This window comes from Podarcis muralis, chromosome 6 (assembly GCF_964188315.1).
Source record: "Podarcis muralis chromosome 6, rPodMur119.hap1.1, whole genome shotgun sequence".
Classification (NCBI taxonomy): domain Eukaryota; kingdom Metazoa; phylum Chordata; class Lepidosauria; order Squamata; family Lacertidae; genus Podarcis; species Podarcis muralis.
This window is the reverse complement of record NC_135660.1, coordinates 56,200,909-56,217,343: the sequence shown is the minus strand read 5'-3', so window position 1 is coordinate 56,217,343 and position 16,435 is coordinate 56,200,909. Positions and strand designations below refer to the sequence as shown.

The following is a 16,435-nucleotide window of genomic DNA, read 5'->3' as shown; positions in this document are numbered from 1 at the left end:
CCTTCTTGACTTTGACTTTATGGATTTGTATTAATCATTTCAATGAATTTGTTGTTTGCTTCATTTGTATGTTACTGTGTTTGCCTAGCAATATCTGGATGTAGCGATTGTGATGTTTATTGTTTCTTTTTAATGCTTTCTGATTGTTGTGAGCCACTTAGAGCTCAACATTTGTTGTTGGAAAAGGAGAATAGAAATATTAAATCAAATCAAATGTTGAACTTTTTTTTTTACCTCAATATTTGTTTCTTGGGGGGTGTTTTCCTGTAGCTTTGCTCAAGGACCACTAAAAGATGCTCCTAATTTAATTTGCACACCACACACTGCTTGGTACAGCGAACAGGCCTCACTGGAGATGAGAGAAGCCGCCGCGACAGAGATACGCCGAGCTATCACAGGTACACCAACTTGCTTGCCTATAAAAAGGTAAAGGACCTTGACAGTTAAGTCCAGTCGCAGACGACTCTGGGGTTGCGGCGCTCATCTCGCTTTACTGGCCGAGCGAGCCAGCGTTTGTCCACAGAGTTTTTCCGGGTCATGTGGCCAGCATAACTAAGCCGCTTCTGGTGCAACAGAACACTGAAACCAGAGCAGCGCACGGAAACACCGTTTACCTTCCCGCCAGAGTGGTACCTATTTTATCTACTTGCACTTTGACGTGCTTTCAAACTGCTAGGTGGGCAGGAGCTGGGACCGAGCAATGGGAGCTCACCCTGTCGCAGGGCTTCGAACCGCAGACCTTCCGATTGGCAAGCCCAAGAGGCTCAGTGGTTTAGACCAAAATAGGCCAGTTTAAATGTTATAGGTCCCATGAAGTGCTTGCCTGTACTAGTGCTTTATCTGGCACTACAGTATGTGCAGGTGTGGTCCCAGTGTTGATTGCACATGTATGTGCCCGTGCATAGTTTAAAGAACCTCTGAACATCACATCACCATATGTGGCACACCAGTCCTGGAAAGTGCATACCTCTGCTTCCATAGACTGTGGGGAGGGGGGCAGTTGTGGTTAATACTTAAATCACCTACAGTGTTAACGTGATTCTAGCAACCTGTTTTAAATTATATTTAAATCTTACACATGCACGCCTGTGTATGTTTGTTCAGAAAGCTCATTAAGCTGAAAAATTCTATCAGTTGTCAGCTGCAACATCAGGAGCAATTGCTACATGAAAACCTACATTGAACCAAAGTGATGTTGCCATTAGTGGATTCTATGCCAGAACTCTTAGTTTGAGTGTCCCTATCCTATAACATGGGACGCGGGTGGCGCTGTGGGTAAAAGCCTCAGCGCCTAGGGCTTGCAGATCGAAAGGTCGGCAGTTCGAATCCCCACGGCGGGGTGCGCTCCCGTTGCTCGGTCCCAGCGCCTGCCAACCTAGCAGTTCAAAAGCACCCCCGGGTGCAAGTAGATAAATAGGGACCGCTTACTGGCGGGAAGGTAAACGGCGTTTCCGTGTGCTGCGCTGGCTCGCCAGATGCAGCTTTGTCACGCTGGCCACGTGACCTGGAAGTGTCTCCGGACAGCGCTGGCCCCTGGCCTCTTAAGTGAGATGGGCGCACAACCCCCGAGTCTGTCAAGACTGGCCCGTACGGGCAGGGGTACCTTTACCTTTACCTATCCTATAACATCACCCTATTCCTGCACTGGACCTGCAAGTACTCCTTAGGGAGGCATAGCCATAATATTGTTACCTACAGTGGTACCTTGGGTTACAAACTTAATTCATTCTGGAGGTCCAAAACCGTTCTTAACCTGAGGCATGCTTTTGCTAATGGGGCCTCCCGCTGCTGCCGTGGCGCCATTTCCGTTCTCATACTGGGGCAAAGTTCTCAACCCGAGCTACTACTTCCGGGTTAGCGGAGTTTGTAACCTGAAGTGTTTGTAACCCAAAGCGTTTGTAATCCAAGGTACCACTGTATTTGGTTTGTTGTTAGGTAAGTAGTCAAGATATGCTGCACTGTGTACTAAGCATTTATAGTTGTTCTGCTCTTCAAGGCAAAACCACAAGTGCGTTGAATGGCACTACTTTGGTCATATTGGAGATATGGTAGCAAATCATGTTAATGATGGAGCAAACTCCCAATTAAAGGGATGTGGACTTTTATCTAAGTATTTTTCAGAATAACTGAGAGTTTCACATAATCACTTAGGGATCCAGCATCCAATACATGCCAAACGTGTAACAGGCACTGCTATAGCATGCCTAATTTTATACTGTTTTAGGTGGCCTTCTGCATCCTTTCCTGTGTCTAATTAGGTCGATTCTCTACCATTACCCAATGTGGAGTTGTTTTGGGGAGAAATGCCAATGGGGTAGAGGAAGTTACAATTTCTTGGGCAGCTTTCATTAATTCTGGCGAGGTCTGCAGGATGAGCAGCAAACTGCTGTAACGGGGCTTGTAAAGTGATTTGGTGCAGAAAAGGGGTGGGAAATTATCCAGCCTTTCAAAGCACTTTTATCTGGCCTCTGGCCATTGTATCAGGGTGTGGCAAGGAGAAAGCACTGCATATTGTTTTACTCGTAAGCAAATTCTACAGCAGTCCTTCCCCCCCCCCCCAAAAAAAAATATTTGGTGGGAAGTAAAGAGCTTGTGTGAGTTAGAACGAGAGGTGTCCTCAACTTGGATATAGCTTGTTGCATATTAATTGGGCTGATTTGTGCCTGACCCTGTTATTAATTTCAATCGTCCCCTTCCTCAGGTCGGATCCCTGAAAGCCTACGAAACTGCGTGAACAAGGAATTCTTTGTCACAACAGCTCCTTGGTCAGTAATAGATCAGCAAGCGATTCATCCAGAGCTCAATGGTGCCACATACAGGTAAGATAAAGAACTCTTTTTGGGGGAAAAGCACCATACTTTGTAGTTCTCTACCCAAGAATGGAGCTAGAGAATGAGATACACACATCTTTGTATAGGGCTCAGGTAGGGTAGCCTTTCAGCAATAGTGTATTCAGGTTTCCTCCACAGAAGGAGCTTCCTTTATTCTGGGAATACTATTCAGATATAGCATCTCCACAGGTATCCCGCTGCACAGAGACCCCTTAATAATGCCACTATAGAGTCACTTTGAGCTTCTCTGAAAGGCCTTTTTGCTGTTTCAGTCTTACTAACTCACCCACTATTTACCTGACAAAAGGAGCTTCCAGAAGTCAGTTTCAGTAAACCAGCCCTTTAGTTGGGGGCGGGGAGGAATATAATCAGTGTTCCTTAAGGACTTCAAAGATTCTTTGTAGAGGTAGGCCACCATTGTAAATGAATAAATACCAGTATATTGATGCACTGTTCACCCAGCACAGGCTGAAAGGTGGAACATTAATTAACTGTAGGGCGCACCCCCCCCATGTAATGTTAAGGGGTTGTTGCAAGAGGGTAATCTTGTTAATCCCACTCCTTGAATGGAGTTGTATGTTAAAACTAATTTCCAATATACATTTCTTCCCTAAAGTTGACCTGTAAATTCATAGACTGAGAGCCAGACAAATGCAAGTTTGCTTCTGCTCACACATGGGGTCTTTTCAGCTTCCCACCCTTCTGACAGCAGTTCGATTTGGGACTTGCAGAACCTTAGCTGCCCTGCTTCATCTTGCAGGATTAACAGTGTGATAATACGAGTTTTCTGCAATTTTCCTTACGTAGGGTTTCATTATCATGCATATTTCCCCAAAGCACAACTTCTGTTCTAGTATCCTAAAGCCCAAGTCCAACTTGTTTCATTCTCTGGATGTCATTCTTTCTCTCTCTCTCTCTCTCTCTCTCACACACACACACACACTCTCTCTCCACAGCATAAAGCTGTTCATCTACACGGCCTAGTTAATGTGTTTAATAGTAATAATGACATGTGCCATGTTGATTTCTCTCAATTTCCCCCCAAACACTTGTTCACACAAGGGACTTTGCACCAGCTCTGTGACAGCTTTGGTTTTCTTCTTTGAAGAGCTGGCCGGTGTGCTATTTCTCACTAGTTTGGGGACTCACCTCATTACCTTCAGCAGGTACCTCTTGCATTCCAACATGCTTTTGAAACTCAAATCTAAATGCCTCTTTGAGCTTCCAGAACTAGCTATGCAGGTTACTTAGACTGTTGTCTTGGGCTGACTGTTCCCTCAGCCCCTGGTGATACAGATGGAGCAATTGATGGGCTGACTTCTGAAGGTCTAGACTGTAGCCCATTGTACAAATATAAGGGGTTTACAGCCAGACAGACACAAGTAAGAAGTGTTATCATAATTTAAGGGTCCATTCCAGCTAAGCAAAGCCCCAGAAGAGGCTGGTGAGAGGCTAGAGCCAGGCTGCCACAAGTCACATTGGGGTGGGGGCATGAAACTAGTCCTGTACAGGCACCATGTTCTCTATGTCATTTTATTGAAAGAGGAAACATCCTTTTTTTGAATTGAATGTAATGTATGTGTTTAGGAAAGGGATGCTGTTATCGAACTACTGACATTAGAACAATGTCACATTCCATTTAGGTTTTTCTTTTCAGCATCTCCATGAGCCAGTCCACCCTTCTGCTTTGTACTTCAAAGGATTTTACAGGAAGAAAGAGATGATACCTAATAGCCAAAAAACATTTCAGTCGCCCTCTGTGGCACTCAAATGAATTAACAACAAAGAAGCCACAGTCGTATTTTGTGTTCCAATATGTTTGACATCAATAAAAGGGTGACAGGACGAAGGGATGGCAGCAGCGGATTATTCATATAAGGCTGGTCCCTCAGCTGCTGAAATGTGCACTCTGCGGCTCTCTTTCAACACTGGAATCATTTTTTTGTCTCATACTTCAATGTGGGTAAAAGCAATGTGAAAAAAGAAGAGTTTGAAGGTGATAATTTATATTAGCTTTGATTCCCCCCTCCCACCCAAACAAATACTGCTCTTACAAACATACTTTGAAAACTTGACAGATTTTGCAGTAAAATAAGTACTTTCTCTTACCATACCTGGATAGCAGCGATTTGGCGATGAATGAAATTGACTGCAAGGTATTTCCCCCCCCTCCCCATTACCCTTCTACTACCCCCACAGCCTGTTGTTCTATGGAATGCTTGCATGTCTCCTTTTAACTAAGAATCACACTCTTCCTAGATATCCACCAGGCATGGTGAGCGTTACACCAGGCGGGATTCCGGCAGCTATGGAAGGTATTATCCCCGGAGGGATCCCTGTTACCCACAATCTTCCGACAGTGGCGCATCCTTCCCAAGCTCCATCTCCTAATCAGCCGTCCAAACATGGGGACAACAGGGAACATCCCAATGAGCAATAGCAGATAATTCAAAGCACTCCGATTTGGGACCAAGAGACATTGGGGGGGGGGGGGGATGACACATGAACTGACGGGAATTTGATACAAAATTTGTAAGGTTGATTTTGGACTGACGCATCATGTTGTTCCAGTGTTAACTACAAAAAAATGGAGTCAAGACTTGGGGAGGGAGGGGGAATGCAGACGAAGTCACCTGCTTACTGAAGCACTGAAAACTAGGATGCGATTATACATTACTGATCAGCTTCTGTTATTGTATGTTTAAGTTTCCTTCATCTTTACATCAATCACAAGAATATATATTTCTTCTCAGTCCCTTTTGGGGAATAGCAGGTGACCTGCTGCTTAGAGCAGGTCCAACAGTCCTAACAAAGCTTACATGATAGTAAGAGGAAACCATCATGTGACTTCAGCCCTTTCCTTCCTCACTTACCTGGCTCCTCCTTGTATAGCCTGAGGAAATATAACCCAGAGATGGGGGAACTGTTTTGCTTGTTGCAGTTATATATGGCCACTAATGTATTGGAGGGATGCTACTCAAGTTTAACTACCGTCATGTAGGACAGCAATCTTGGTGGGAAGAAGGGGTAAAAGGCCCATGTTAACTAGCTGCCTCTTACCCACAGAAATGGATGCTTATTCTACAAGATACACTTAATAAAGTAGCTGTACACTCAATAACACGTGCTGATGATGCAAAAAAGAAAAGAAAAAGTGTTACGTTTCACATTTATACTCAAATATATTTTTCTCAGTTTTAAATCCACAGCTATTTTATTGAGTGGAAACGTCTTGGGCTGGAAGGGGTTCAAGACTAATGTTGCATTTCCTTATGTCTCAGGAAAAAGAAACACTTTTTATGGTAACTTGTCAGACTGTATGAACAAACCCACTTTTTTAGACATTGAAGTCTTCTTTTCTTCATGTGATATTTTATACAAGAACACTTCAAAATGTGTTATTAGATGTGACTGATTTTAACAAATCCTATTAGATTTGTATCAACTAGTTACATGTTATATTCATAGTCTTTTGTGAATCATCGCCTTTTTGTTGAAAAAGATGGCCTATTTTGAGCCTTTGTATGGGTACATTCCTGTTTCTGTGATAAGTTTTAAAAGCTGCCCCAAACAAAACAAAAAAACCAGAACCAATGGCTACCAGAAGTATGTTTTGTTTTAGTGTGTTACCGTTACTGTATTTGTTTATTGTAAAGGTGGACATATAGCGTTCAGTGCAGTTTTCAATAAAAAGTGACAATTTCTATAATTTCACATGGACCAGGCCCTTCATGTCCTTTACCCTGTACGAAATACTAACACATTTTCAGGTCCAACAAGAGCAAGCTATGCCAAAACCACCCTTCTCAATGAAAGAAGGTGATTGATACCTCTCTGCAGTCAAGATTCCAAAACGCAATAAACTCTTCTTTTCAGAGCTGTGAGAAGCTCATGAGTGGTCTGAAGTAAACTAACTCTGCTCTTTAAAATAAATAAATTAACATACATCTACCCCCCAAAAAATCTTGTGTACTTAAAAAAGTTCCAAGCAAACCAACAAGACTCCTCTAGAATATCTGCATCTCAGAGTTCCAGCAAAAATCCTCTCTGAATATAAGAGGAGACCACAGTGTGTCGGTTAATGGCTTGTTCAGACATTAGCTGGCACCTAAGACTTTACCCAAAACAAGATGGGGATGAACTTTCCACTATTCTGTGCTCACTCTCTTACCCTCATCACTGCAGAAACTAATGGGTACATTGAGATAGTCTCCAGATCTTGTAACAGATTTGAGGAAATTACAAGAGGTGCCCTGAGAGAGGTGAGGGAGAAGAAGTACCAATGCACAGCCCAAGTCCTTGTGCTAACAGAACTGCTTTGTTGGACACAACCCAGTTTCCTAGACCAGAAGCAGGAGAGATGCAAGACTGCATAACTCCTAAGAGCCTGCTGCCTGCTTATTCTCTCATTTCAAACAGAACATGGGAGGGAGAGGGGAGATTTGACCAAGGACTACTCTTCTCATCCGTATGAGGCTGTACCCTGCAAAGCAGCCCACGAAACCCACACCAGACTGGTTAACTACAAACTACTATTGTTTGTTGTACCAACTGTGGCATTGGAAGCCTCTAATTCAAAATAGCTTTAGCCACTAACTCACTATAGGACCTATGCCAAGTCATTCTTCTCTCAACCCAAATTTACAGGATTCCTTTAAACAGTAAAGCACTAAATGTGCATCAAAAACACCATTAAGAACTATAATATTTTTTTAAAAAACTGCAATCCTCAGAACACATTGCTAAGCTATGTGGAATAGAAGTTGAGAGCCATGGGAAGTGGAGAGAGAAGAGCAAAGCTGCCACCAACACTGACCACGCAATGAGTCCATGCAACCGTTGGGACAGCGGCAGTAAAAGACAAGATGACTGGGATAGGAAGAACTAGGTCCAACCGCAAATGTAATACAGATGTGATTTCATGGCAAATGCAGGCTGTATGACCTTCCCAACCTAACAGCAGTGTCCTTTTGAAATGAATAAATAAGGACTAGAATGGAATTTGAGGGTAGGGGGAAGAGAAAGAAGACACAGAATAATACATTAACAGACAAACTGAAAGCAAACCATTGTTACAAAACTTATATTTGTTTTGTTTTAAATTAATGGAAAAGCACATTACCAGCTTTGAACATATTCAAGGGAGTCAACTTCATAGCTGTGTCAATGATCTAACACTGCAATTATGAATAACTTACCATAGACACCAGTATAGAGCAATCAGGAGGAGGAACATTGGTGAGTTACAGAGAACATTTAGGAAGCCACACAAATGAAGGTGAAACAACATTTACACTGGCATTAGTGATTTTAAGAAGCTGCTATTGTTGGAACTTTGTTCTTAGACCAGGCAGTGGCATTCCAGATAGGCATAATTAATGTTGATGAAAATGTATACTTTCTAATAGGACACTCACATTTGAGGCAGACTCTGCTACTGCCAGTGAATCTGCTAGGAACCCCTGGTGCAAAATTTGGCTGCTTGGATGCAATTATCTTCGTATTACTTCCAGGTACTAACTTGAAGAAAAGAAAAGAAAACCCTCCACTTAAAACTAGAGGAAAATGTAGCTTTAGAGGAGGCTGTAAGTCAAACTTCCAAATAACAGTTGTGGATCTGGAAGTCATCTTAGTACAGAGGACGTATGTCATTGAAGAGTTCTTAAAATGTTAGCGTGATTCAGGAAGCATAGATTTATGCAGTAGAACAAAGCTTCAAACAAGATATTAAAAGTAATTAAGATACAAAATGGTTTGAGATGGCAAGAAGGGGGAGCCATTTTGCTGCCAAACCATTCCTTTTTGTTTTACCACATGAAGTGCTTTTTTTTTTCCTAAGGAGAGGGGGCAGCAAATTTTGCAGTCCAAAAAGAACACAACCAAACAATTCAAATGGATGAAAAACCACTACTTAATGCAGGAAATATATAATAAATTTTTATAATATATCTCCACTACAGACTCAAGATGGAACTTGCCCTTCAGCTTCAGAATTGGTGGTTTAATTAAAAAAAATACTACCTCAACTGTAACTTAGATCACAATAAGTAGCAAAGCCTGGACTTTCAAAAAAAAGGTGTATCAGGTTAGAGACCCATGCATTACTGCAGTGTTTGAGGCTCGCCACAACTTGCTATTCTCCAGCCCTGTAACAGCTACTGGAATTACAATCTATAAAACCACTAACCACCACTGATTATCATAGGGCTGTACTGAGACTACAAGAAGTGGTTTCAGTGTTTCTGTCTGTATATGTAGCTAGGAGCCAGTAAAAATGCACATTACTGTGTTTTTTATTCCAGACAGCAGCAAACACTTTCATCCAAAAAGACTCCAAAAATTTCAGGCTTTGCTACTGCAGTGGAATAAAGATGGCTGGAGATTCAGCCATTTCCCCCTACTAGGATAGTAATGCTTACATTTAAGACATATGTATTGAACTAGAATCAGCTATAGATGGCAGCACAGTGACTCAGATCTTTTAAAAAAAAAATTCAGGTAACTGACTCCGCCCACAAAAGCACAGCTTATTGCATTGGTCCAGGACTATGGGGATTCCACCACTAAGTATGTAATGTAGGCAGAAAAAGCATTTAGAAAACCTAAAATTAGAATTGCACATAAAAGCAGGACCTATTTTTTAAAAAAGAAATCCAATTATTCTCCAGCTTAGGAAATTTGACTCATCAAAGGTAAGCATGTACCTTTGCCCAATAATCTCTGCATGCACCAAAAGAGAGAACTAACAACCAAAACACATACAAACACATCCATCCTTTTACATTTCAGAGATCAAAAAGCTGAATCAATGTACTTCTTCAATGTAGTACCTTGAAGAAATTTCAGGGTAGGTTTGTCAACAGGATTACTTTTGTAAAGTATATTTCAACACCATCTAATCCACGTTTAGAAAAAGCAGCAAATTCTGAAGGGTTCCTATATATATTTTTACACATATGTAAATGTACGGCTCCTGTCCAGATTCTTAAACAAGGAAATCTATTTTGCAAGAGGTTCCTTGTCCTCATTTCCACCATCATTAGTCTTCAAAAAGTGCTTATCAGGATCTGCTTTATGCATACAAAACTATTCAACCTTTAGTGTTTTTTTAAAGTGAGGTTTTTGGATAGGCTATATCCATTCAAGATAGCATGGCTAAAGTTATCAAGTATAATAAAAAAAGAATTTTCTACTGGAGAATATATTCTGAACTTATACTTTCAGGAAACTTACATATTCAAATGTGGCCACAATCAATCAACATGCAAAAAAATTCCAAAGTTTACATACCAAGGAAAGATAATATACAGTACTTTAAAACAAAGCTTTAGAATGAAGGCTTTTAAGGAAAACTGCCAAAGTGCTTTCTCACTCGATTTTAATGACCAAGGAGTGCTCCTTAATGGAGGTGATTTTAACTTGCAGGGGAAAGGCTTGATAAAATAGTAATTTCTATTGTACAACTCACAGCAAGATCAGGTTTGGACAAAATGCAGTTTTTTCAGTTCAGTTTAGATGTAGCAGATTCCACACGGTAGTTAGCATATAGCTCTCTGGAACAGTACTTCTCTGACTACTTTAAGTATGCTGGAAGGGGGGAAAATATTCCAAATAAGAGATACAAAATATTAACGGACAGCAGAGAATCCTTTACAAAAAAAAAAACCAAAGTTCACTCAATCAAAATGTATCATCCCTTCCATAGGTTGGTGTGTGTTTTTTTTCCCTTTAACATTTCATCTTCTTATAATGGGCACAAAGGTAACTCAAATCTGAATAAAAACAATGAACTGCTCATACTTTTGACTCAGGTATATGGCTTCAACAGCAAAAAGAAAAGCCACATCATCTGACCTGGGCATTAGGAAGATTGCATATAAAATGGGTCTGTTAGAATGCTTAGGAAGTGGTGCAGAAGAACCAAGTTTTACTGTAAGTCTCAAAAAGAACAAATATTAATCTACGGTGTGCTTTTAAGTGCCCTTATTCAAAAGAATTTTTTTTCAATTATTTTAAGATGCTGGTAATACTTTTTCCAATTACACAACTTTCTTACACAACTACATGCGGTACATTTATAGGCAGATGTACAACTGGAAAGAAAAATGCTTTCTGTCTTGGTAATAAAATTAGGGCTTTGCTTTTTTACAAACTGTAGTCCAACCAACATAGCTGTCTTCACATATATGTTGAGCCTCTGAATTCTCCCCATGCCGATTAAAAATCTTAGGCAGGCTGCTTCCTGCTACAATTAGGTCATTGTGTAACAAATTGCTAGAGCACGCCCCAAGTGCTGGGGGACCTCACCACACATTATTCTCAGCCAGGTATCTCAATTTTATCATTCATCATCATCGTCTTCATCTTCTTCTCCATCTGAAAGGGATGTACAGGGGCGAATTTGTCTATAGCGATCAAGCCATTTCTCTACCATCTGTGTTACCAGGGGATGGTTGCGCCGGCGAGAACTTTTCTGCATAGCAACTAGGACTCCACCCTCCGTCACGCAACAGTCCAGCCACTCCCTGAGCAGCTTCTCCTGTTGTTCCTCATTACCAATCTTCAGAAAAAGAACACAACACTTAGGACATGATTAAAATCAGATTAGTAACCACAACTTTTTTTTAAAAAAAGGGGTGCCCTGCAACATTTAAAGTGCTCCAGGAAGACTGTCTTAGGAAAGTGGATTTTTTAAAGGGACTATCTAAAGCAGTGCATAAATATCCTACTTTTTTCCTTCCTATAAATTAAATTTTATGTAACTGCCAGCTCTGTGTTTTACAAACACAAGGTATTGGAACTTTTAAGAATGCACACCCCACCATTGGGCAGGCAGAGAATAAGAATAAATAAAAGTCCTATGCTTTCAGCTACTCTCAACTTTGCAGTCTTCTTTTAATAAGCATACAAATGAAATGGTTAAATATTATTAAGGGGTCTTGTAGCCCTTTTTAGGCTTTCAAATTTTCACTTTCTATTTACAAAGAAAAAGACTGAGACAGAGACAAAGAGACAAGTGGAGGGAGAAACTTATAGAGATCTGTAACTCACACCAGCAGAACATTCGACCATACAGTTTTGCCTGTTATTTCTGGTTGGGAAGCCTTAGCTTTCCTCAAAAGCTTTACTAATACATCTGTTTAAAAACAACAACAACAACACACACACACACACACAAACACCAACCACTCTCACAAACCAATTTCAGAACAGAAAGGCAACACTAAGTTGGCACACAAGGCTTCTCATGCCTGTTACTCAAACTACTGCAACCTGTTGTCAAATGTCTTTGCAACTGCTACATATCAGCTATAGGCTCTCTGCCATGTAGATTCTCCAGAGAGGCTTTCCCCCCCCCTTTTCCTTTTCTGCTGATGCAGCGTCTCACTGAACACTGAACTGCTTAGTGTTTCTTACCTCTTGAGCAGACAGGAAGTGAATGTGCAGCAGCTTCCTTTCACTGTCGACCAATGGTAAAAAAGTAATAGTAACATCATCATCAGTGTTCAAGTTAGCACCAGCACCTCGGTTGCCATAGCCATCATTCTCCATGGCAACCAAAGCAGAGAAATGGCCCCTTGTGTAGCCCAGAGCAATAGGGCTTTTCCAACAAAAACTCTGTTCCCATAACAAAGGCAAATATACACCTACAAAGAAGAAGGAGTGATGAAAGGGGTTAAATCAATGGAACACCGCACATTCATTATGTTGATGGGGGGGCGGGGAAATAATCTGAAAGCATGACATAAACCACATTTACAATGTACATCTCAATATGTCTTTTAATACATCGTGATACTGGTTTCAAATTTAGGAAGCTGACTCATTTTAATTAGTGGTTATAAAATATATTTTACTGTGGATGACAGAGTAAAATATAAGACACAATACTCTCTTCCTAAAATTGGCAATTAAAAGACTGCCAGCATCTTCAGCTGCAGTAACAACTCCCAAGAGGCAATCTAATATTCTATGCAACCTTTTTTTCAATGATAAACCCATGAGCATGAACTTAAAATACAAACTGTCCTGTGTAACTGAAGAAGTGGAAGCCATATTTGACTTGGTGTCCATTAATCTAGTCCCCACAGCCTCTCATTACATATAACTGAATCTCCCCCTGCCCGTCTTCTAGCACATCAGAAGTTATTCATAGATGCTTCATCAAAACAACTAAACTAGGAACGTGACCTGCCTTGAGAGGGTTTAAAAATAGCAGTGAGTAATCCAAGTACATATGTAGCATAGCAACCTTTCATAGAAAAAAAACTCTGCCCAGTGCATTTGCACATGAGATTGCCCTCAGCATGTCTCCTGACAGACCAGTGGCTCTCCTGCACTCACTTAACATAATTCCTGTTTTGTGTCCTCTTAAAAAAATAGGTGGCAATGCATTTAAATTGTATGGCAGTTAAGTATTATGGTATCATGCACTCAACCTATCTGTAGCCAAAGTTATACTCACTTACATGGACTGACTTCATATTGCAACTGCTTGTACTGGGGAAGGAGCATTTACACACACACAATTTGGATCCACAATAGACCTTTGTTATCAGGCTCTTGCCTGACTAGCCCCAAGGATCCAAGTGTGAACACACCGCTGCAGTGGAGAGCACACACGTAGCAGGCAGAGCACTGTAGCAAAATACCATGTTATACCATGCCTTCCCTGTCTGCCTCTCTCCCGTTACAGAAAGCACCCAAAAATGGAAGAAGCTACAGCATCATCAGAGAGAAAAGGATCAAGTAATGACTCTAGCCTCCATAACTGATCTCTGAAGGCTGTTGGGACTTTCAGTACTTTGTCACTTTAAGGCAAGAAGGCAAAGAGGACCCCTTGAAAACAGCCACATTAGCAGAGTACTCTTAGGAAGGTCGGTAGAGCACTGCTGAATGTACTCTCTGTCAAATCTAAAATAGAAAAATGTGAACACTCAGGATGTAAGCAATCCTTTCTATAACAAACATTATTGTAAGTCACACTTACCTTGAAAACGGGTATATCCTAAAGTTTCTCCTCGGAAACTCTTATAATATTTTACTCCATAAACTATAATTGGTCTTCTAAGAATATGTGCAAGTACAAAAATGTGTGTCTGTTCCAAACTTGCTCCAGGCTGTATCAAAGAGAATAACACTTGAAATAAAAATGATATCTATCACATGAGACAGACCAATTGACTGAGCCTTTGATTTCAGCAAAATGTTCATGTAACTGAAGTCATGAACATTGTTCAGATGTTAATTACATATCAATTATTTTTGGAATTGTTTGCATTTTGAAAGCTATAATTATCCAGTAAGTATATGCAAGCATCATTGGGTTGGTGCTTAAATTATTATGGGGGAGGGGCCAAAATAAATCCACAAGATTCAGCTACCAATTCTGTCTACGTTTAGTCAGATTTCCCCTGTAGCCTTCTGGGAACAATAGCTAAGAGCGGGGGTAGGCAATCTAAGGCCCATGGGCCACAAGCAGCCACAAGGGTCATTTAACCAGCCCACGAGCCGCCCCTGAACAGAGCTGCCCACGTGCTGCGCTAAACCGGTATAGTGTGGTGACTCGCTTCCGCAGTGCTGAAAATGGCATCTGCGCATGCTCAGACGCCGAAAATGGCATCTGCGCAAGCGGCAGAAATCGCAGCCGCGCACGCTCACAATCCGGCCCACAGAGGGATCTCCATTGGAGTGAATCAGCCCAGGCAAGGTAAACCTTGCCGACCCCTGGCTAAGAGGGTAAAAGTAACAAACAAGGACATGTTTCTTCAGGCACCCTTATATTTTTAGCCTTGCCCAAAAGCATCACTTTACCTGAAATTTCTGTGTGCTAATTACTATACAAGACTGTATTTTCAATAGAGAAGAAATTTTAACATTATAGTAAAATGTGACCAATGCATTATGAAATCTCATATGCCTCTTCAGTACCACAGTGGCAATTACAATGAAGCAGAATAAGGGATTCTATTCTGGAGGTCCTACTCATTTGCCTTTTACTTCATGTCACATTTGTTTTATTTTGTGACGTAAAAGTACTCAGAATGAAAAATGCTAAATGATAATTTGTGCATAAGACAAATGCATGCATGATGAAATTATCTACCGGTCTTGACTTCTATATATAATACCTCCAGGACAGAGGCACTGTGCCTCTGAATTTCAGTCACTGGGAAACAACAGCAGGAGAGAGATACTTGCCCTCAAGTCCTGCCTTTAGGCTCTCCATAGGCATTTGATTGGCCGCTGTGGAAAATAAGATGCTAGAGCAAGATAGGCCTTAAGTAGAGTCCTACTAGATCAGACCAAAGGCCAACCCAGTCCAACATCATATTCTTACAGCAGACAAAAACTTTGGCAAAATATACTCAAGCAGGATTGAAAACAATCCGAAATGGTCCTGCCACATCCAAGCCATCAGTAACTTTTAAACTGAGAATATGTCGGTCAAGAACAGAAACACATAAATACTAACCGTAAGATTCAAACAAATAGGAACAAAATAGATAGAAAAGCCACAGCTGTGAACATAAAATACAAGTAACTTTTAACTGCTTCCCCATGCTTTTTAAAAACAAACAAACAAACAAACAAACAAACACACACACACACACACACATCTTACCTGACTAGCAAGCGAAAGTATAAATGCCCAGTCTTCCTGCCACTGTTCTTCTCGCAGTGAGAAGTGTAAACCAAAGCTTTGGGAGTACCATGACTCCCATTCTTTCCATCGGGTATAGAACCTACAAAAATAGCATAAAAGGACTCAAGATGCATTTTCATAATTCAAGATTGTACCGAACTATGCAAGCTTTCGCTGAAAGTGGATTTCTTCAGATTCACACACAACACACAATACTTTTCTTGCTACTTCAGCCAGGTATTTTACGGGAGGAGAGAAGTTGAATAAAAAAATTGGACAATAAATGCCAAATTCTGAGAAATATATATAAAGTATTTGGTTGAAACATAGCTCATTTAGCATCTCTTGTCTGAATTCTGAATTAGTACAAGGTTTTTTTTCCCCTGTTCACATTGGATAACCCAGTGTGAGCAACTGCTGGAACCTGGGAGTTAGCATCCCCTGAGTGGGAAGCAATGGACATGGTATGTCTGCAATGCCCCAGGTAAGAGATGGGGTGGAATGCCTGTGAAAGGAGTTCAACTGGAGATTAATTGTTGTGATGTGCCTTTTTTAGTGTGTAGTGGCTGTAATAGGCCTATAACTGGGTTCTTTGTCTGGCTGAGCATCTGTGACCATCTTCAAGAGAGTGGATTGTAGGCAGAATGTACCAGGAGTGGGTAGGTGGGAGAAATCTTGAAGAGTGCAGCAGAACTACCTATCTCAGTGTTCAATGGGAGAAGGTATGGCTGGAGAAGGAGGACAGTAATCACACATGAAAGAAGAGATATTGTTGATCCAAGACCTTGCCTAGGTAAGTAGAACTCATAGCAGTGGTAGGTGATGCCTTTACAAACTGGGGTAATGCATAGCCACTGACTCCGAAGCAATTCTGACACCAACTTCCATCAGTGCTACCTACTCCATCCATATAAGTTTCTATTAATCATTATAACTTACTGTAATTTCCATGGTCAGA

At 41.0% G+C, this 16,435-nt stretch overlaps 2 protein-coding genes across 10 annotated transcripts in view; one reads left to right on the top strand and one right to left on the bottom strand.

Moving 5' to 3' along the window:
- CTBP2 (C-terminal binding protein 2) overlaps positions 1–6,545 on the top strand; it is a 203,301-nt gene extending 196,756 nt beyond the window's left edge. For 5 of the 7 annotated variants that reach the window (XM_028729989.2, XM_028729986.2, XM_077930344.1 and 2 more), the window contains 3 exons: positions 271–398; positions 2,702–2,819; positions 5,091–6,545. In XM_028729989.2, the coding sequence (XP_028585822.1) occupies positions 271–398; positions 2,702–2,819; positions 5,091–5,271 (427 nt within the window). In that variant the 3' untranslated portion in view covers positions 5,272–6,545. Of the gene's footprint in view, positions 1–270; positions 399–2,701; positions 2,820–4,474; positions 4,828–5,090 lie in introns of those variants that run through there. The other 2 variants (XM_077930345.1, XM_077930346.1) reach the window with 2 other exon arrangements.
- Positions 6,546–7,898: 1,353 nt separating this feature from the next.
- Positions 7,899–16,435, bottom strand: part of ZRANB1 (zinc finger RANBP2-type containing 1) — a 39,998-nt gene continuing 31,461 nt past the window's right edge. For 2 of the 3 annotated variants that reach the window (XM_028729982.2, XM_028729985.2), the window contains 4 exons: positions 15,457–15,577; positions 13,822–13,951; positions 12,249–12,478; positions 7,899–11,391 (listed from right to left, as the gene is read on the bottom strand). In XM_028729982.2, coding sequence (XP_028585815.1) covers positions 11,173–11,391; positions 12,249–12,478; positions 13,822–13,951; positions 15,457–15,577 — 700 coding nt within the window. In that variant the 3' untranslated portion in view covers positions 7,899–11,172. The remainder of the gene's footprint in view (positions 11,392–12,248; positions 12,479–13,821; positions 13,952–15,456; positions 15,578–16,435) is intronic. The other variant, XM_028729984.2, reaches the window with a different exon arrangement.